The sequence below is a fragment of the Notothenia coriiceps genome, unplaced genomic scaffold (assembly GCF_000735185.1).
Source record: "Notothenia coriiceps isolate Sejong01 unplaced genomic scaffold, NC01 NC01_scaffold00035494, whole genome shotgun sequence".
NCBI lineage: Eukaryota > Metazoa > Chordata > Actinopteri > Perciformes > Nototheniidae > Notothenia > Notothenia coriiceps.
In genome coordinates this window covers 10,452-15,824 of record NW_011368195.1, presented here as the reverse complement: position 1 = coordinate 15,824, position 5,373 = coordinate 10,452, and the positions used below count along the sequence as shown (strand labels likewise).

Here is a 5,373-nt window from a genome sequence, read left to right as displayed (position 1 = left end):
AACCTCACATGATGATGTGATACCAGTTTTCAAGCACAGTAAATATTCTCTTCCCAGCGTATATGATGGGACCAAGGTGATGATGTAGTAGGCTACATGGTTTTAATAATACTTTTGCCTTTCAATGTTTGCCATTTCAAACCATGAGCATGGTTTAAATGATATTTGCCTTGATTTACAATATGTTAACCTTCATTATAGTCCTTGACAGCGGTCTGTACTGCTGTATTAACAACGTGTCACATGTTAAGAATTTACAATCAGAATCGAGTATTCAACTAAGCCCTGTAATACAAGTTGTTAGTAGCCTTAAGGGCCTACACAGTTGTTATGCTATACCACATTGCCCTTCACTGGATGTATAATGAGCTGTACTAAACTACATTTTAGCATTTAAAATACCTAGCTATTCTTTTGCGGTTATTTTGGTGAAAGTAACTAAAAAAGTAACTAAAGTAGTGTAACTCATTACATTTCAGAGACAGTAATATTGTAATGTAACTTATTACTTTCAAAAGAGAGTAATAAGTAATATGTAATATATTACATTTTGGAAGTAACTTGCCCAACACTGCACAGCGATAGATCAGATAAGATATACACAATTTGAAAAAATTGCAGCATAGAGAAAACATTGCAAATGAATTAGAAGTAAATACAATAAAATAAAAATAGAGGGCAGAAAAACTATTAAAACAATAAAGATATACATAACAGCAGTAGAAGATAAACAAAATACCCAAAATAGTGAATATATAGATATCAATAATGAGGATATGTATCATTAGCCCTTGTTTGATTGTTTATGTGTTTTTATTGTGTGTCTGTGTGCCCACCGGTTGTACTCAAAAATCTCATTGTACTGTATATTTGTGTATGATGACAATAAATGCTTAGATAGATAATCAAATCCCAGGCAGCATTTTTTTTAAATCGTGTAAGGACAGTTAATGTGATTTTAATCAATAAAGAAAACTAATTAGATTTTATTGGTTTTTATTAAACAAGTGATTACATGGAGACAGCAAATTCAGATTGTGCATAAACACATTCAGAGCAGTAGTAGTAGTAGTATGCTATATCATACAAGCTGTCACTGAGCATGACTACTTCCAGCCCACAATTGATGTAGTGAGTGATCAAATATACAACAAACCAAACAGCACAGATCGGTTAACATTTTAAACCACAATATTTGAGTAAAATCAACAACATTTTATAAAAGTACAACAAATGATTAAAGCACATTTCCCCAGCAATTCTTTCAATTGATTCTTCAAATGGTGTAAAGTAAAAATGTAAAGATTACGTAACTACTATAAAAGCACCAAAATCGAGTAAAGCAAGCAACTTAAATACATTCACATTTGTATTTATTGACCCTCAGATATCAAGAGATGGATGTCTAGAGATATGTTTTATTAACCACTTCAAAAGTGATCAGTTTTGGCACCAGCGTCAGCCAAGTTCCCAGTTATTTTGGTGTCATTTTGTATTCCTTTCTGTCCATAGTAATGTAGCAACAAAAGAGTGATCAACCCACTTTCCTCCAGCAAAAGGCACATGTCAACATATTGGGCTTCGATTATCCTCTGCATTCTTTCTTTCTTTTTTTTTTACACAACATCAGTATTCAGGAAGTAATTTCTCAAATGATGCATCATGCAGCAGACAGGCTTTAATTCTCATGAGTCCCTTATGCCGAACCTGAAATATATCATTATCGTCTTTTGTGTACTTTGAATTAGAAATAGATTTTATTTCTAGAATTTGAAACTTTAAGTTTTAAGGTGCAAAGTTCGGTCATCCGGGAGGGACTCGGAGTTGAACCGCTCCTCCTTCGCGTCGAAAGGAGCCAGTTGAGGTGGTTCGGGCACCTAGTTAGGATGCCACCTGGGCGCCTCCCTAGGGAGGTGTTCCAGGCACGTCCAGCTGGGAGGAGACCGAGGGGTAGACCTAGGACCAGGTGGAGGGATTATATCTCTTCGCTGGCCTGGGAGCGCCTTGGGATCCCCCAGTCAGAGCTGGTTGATGAGGGGAAAGAAAGTTTGGGGCTCTCTGCTGGAACTGCTACCTCCGCGACCCGACCACGGATAAGCGGGAGAAGATGGATGGATGGATGGAAGTTTTATCCCTTTCTATATTTTATTTATATTTTATTTTATTACATATATATTTGTTTTTAGTTTTAGGTGATTAGCATTGTTAGAGGGACTGAGACTTAAGATTTCCATAGCAAACGACAGCTTCTCTGTTATTGTTGTTTATGTGATAAACAAAGAACTTGAAAAGTTATACGTTAACTAAAAATGTAATTTCTGAAGTTTCCAATTTATAAACTGTTTATATTCAATTAATTTTATTTTTCACATGATTATCTATACACTGATTATTTTTCTCAATTTTATTGTTCAATCCCTTATTATTTTGTATCATTTATTTTCTTGTAATCAATCAGTGTTTGACTGATAGTGACATTTTGTTAAATGTATCTTATTTTAAAGAGGTTGTGTGTAAAAAGGTTTTTATTCTTATTTCCAATCCTAGTTTTGTAAATCGGCCTATGCTGTGTGTACAGCTATCTTTCCCTGAGGCAGAACCATAGGACTACTATAGAGCCCAGGGCCGAAGAGAGGGAACATCTCCTCATCAAACTTGTGTGTTAACGTGACAAGGTGCTTCGTCGTGCCCCCATCCCAAAATGACACCTCTCCCTTATCCATGTTCAGCTTGATGCGGATCCTCTCGGGGCGCTGCTCCACCTGCAGCTCCGTACGCTCAGGGGTGGAGACGGTGTACACGCCTTTGCTCAGTCCAATGGACCACACACCTCGGTTAGTAGAGACTGTGAACTTCTTCTTACGGGGCACGGACTCTTTGCACACTCCCACAATCCACTTGGGATTGTCGCCCACAATGACGTCCCATCTGTGTTTCCCTGTCTTGTACCCTTCAGCGCCGAGGACGAAGACGCAGGGATCGAAGCGCTGCGGGTTCTCAGGGACGGTGAGCCGCTCCGAGCTTTCCTTCACAGAGGACAGGTCCGGGTTCAAGGAGAGCCAGGGAGAGGCGGTGTTGGGGTCGAACACCACTGGGTCTGCACACAGGAGGAGACAATATTATGTTAAAAGAGCAATTCGTTTTTGCTCCTTTCTGTCCTTTGGTTTACGCCTGGCTGACGCGCTCACACATCACACAGAGAGATATTGTTTGTTTGTTTCGGTACATTTATTTCCATGTTATCCTTTACATGTCTTTTCTTCACTGTTCTCTTCTTTTAACACAAATAAAAGTGTCTTACCAGATGATGATGGAGACAGTTACGTCACATAAAATTAACAACTTAAACTCATAATTTCTGTGCAGTGGTCAAAAAACCGTATGGCTTCACAACCAAAATGAACGCAGAGTATCGTCAGAAGGACTCTTTTGTACCAGCTGAGGCAATCACAGCGTCAGTCAGCTGTTTTGTTTAACCGCGTGTGCGGATCACAATTAATTGACATTAATTAACAACCTATTCCATTCCATATCCAATATTCAATATTTTACGCATAATTCAACAATTAAATAATCAAAATAGTAAATCAACATTTTGGCTCCTATACATGTATTTAAATTAAAGTAGTCATTTGTTTGGTCACATACAATGTTTTTAGACTGGGATAAAAAAGGCAACTCATGGACAAATGTAAGATTCTGAATCAATTCACAACTTCCAAAAATCAATATTTAAAATGTTTTTTCTTTAAAGCTGTGTTGTATTACCGCCCACCAGTAGCAATATCTAGGTTCAAGTCAAAATTGTGTTAAGCATGTTTGTGTGAATCGTAGAAAGATCCCACAAAATGTCTGAGAAATAAAAAGAGAGCTAGACTACGCCAACCAATTATATTCATGTAACATGCAGCATTTTTATTTTATTGTATAACCTATAGTTATTTTAATCCTAAAGATTAAAAAAAAATTAAAAAATGTGGGTTGTGTTGAAATTATTGTAATCAGTTGCCGTAACTATTTCAAATATAAAACAGCATTATTTCAAACAAACCTTTAGCACCAGCACGAAATTAGCCCCTTTTTAAAAAAAATCTATAAATAATTTTTAAATGACTCGTGACCACAACAATCAAAAATGATCGTGAGAAGGTTTCACACCCCTATTGAAGGTGGTATCTTTTTGTGCCAATATTTAAGTCTGTGTTAACTTTGAGACCTAAGTTTCAAGTAGATACGACACATTTAATGTCCGACAGCCAGGTCTGAAGAAATGCTTTTTTGTTGTCAAATCAATATCAAACTTATTAAACAAACACAAGTTCAGTAAAGACACAACGTTTTTTAAAGCCGCAGGCCAATCCCAACTCCCAGCGTCGTTTACTCACTATATTTGACATGGGCCTGCAAGTTCTTCCAGATGTTGAAGCTCAAAGCACCGACATGTTTGCCGAGGTTCAAAACCGAGTTGGAAGGGACGCAAGGGTCGTCCTGAGTCCACTGAGCTCTAAAGCAAAGATGGCAATAAGAAGTTAACAAGAAACCCTTCACAAAATAGAATAAAGACTTAAAGATTTAACAGCACACAATAGTTTTGATTGCCAGTGTATTTTGCGGATACTTACTCTCTCTTTAACTTCTGGAATTTCTAAAAAATTAAAAGAGAGTAAGTGAGATAAGTTAGTAAGAGATAAATACGGTACAGTCATATGCATTTCATAACTTTGTGCCTCCTCTTACCTTCAGGAGGGGAAGATCGTCATTGCCCATCTCTTTCTTCAGGGTTTCAGAGAGCGCCTTCAAAGCCTCGATGTCCTCGTTTACTTTGTCGATCTTCCGCTGTATGGTGGCGATCTTCTGCCCCTCGTCATCGGACAGGGCTTTGAGGCACAGAGCTTCTTCTGCGACCAGCGCATTGTGCAGCCTCTCAAACTCAGCCTTGATCTGCCTCTCTGCCTGCTCAGCTTGATACTGCATGGATTAAAGAGAAGAGATATTACTTAAATACTTTACATACAAGGAGGAATTATAAAATTGTATGTGCCGTCTCCATCCTCCAAACATTTACCTATTTAATAAAGACCTGTTTGAGATTTGAGAAAATGTTCTATTTTACAAGATTTCATTGCAAGAAATTATGAAATTATTCTTTATGGCAACCATTTTTAAACTATATAAAAAAAGTGTGATGCTTTATTGGAGATGTGTACTACTCACCCCATGTCATATAGCTTACTTAAAGGTGGGGTAGGTAATTCACTTCAGAAACAGTTTTTGTTATATTCCATGGAATGCTCTTAACATCCAGATAGCAATGAATATATTAAATGCTTTGACAATAAATACATAAAAAAATGTCATCTGTGGAAGCCGTGG

General features: G+C 37.3%; 1 protein-coding gene across 1 annotated transcript in view; it reads right to left on the bottom strand.

Annotated features, from left to right (window-relative positions):
• Positions 1 to 2,131: 2,131 nt before the first annotated feature.
• trim35-28 (tripartite motif containing 35-28) overlaps positions 2,132 to 5,373 on the bottom strand; it is a 5,193-nt gene continuing 1,951 nt past the window's right edge. The window contains exons 3-6 of the mRNA XM_010791585.1: positions 4,738 to 4,968; positions 4,623 to 4,645; positions 4,386 to 4,504; positions 2,132 to 3,097 (exon numbers count right to left, since the gene is read on the bottom strand). Coding sequence (XP_010789887.1) covers positions 2,562 to 3,097; positions 4,386 to 4,504; positions 4,623 to 4,645; positions 4,738 to 4,968 — 909 coding nt within the window. The 3' untranslated portion in view covers positions 2,132 to 2,561. The remainder of the gene's footprint in view (positions 3,098 to 4,385; positions 4,505 to 4,622; positions 4,646 to 4,737; positions 4,969 to 5,373) is intronic.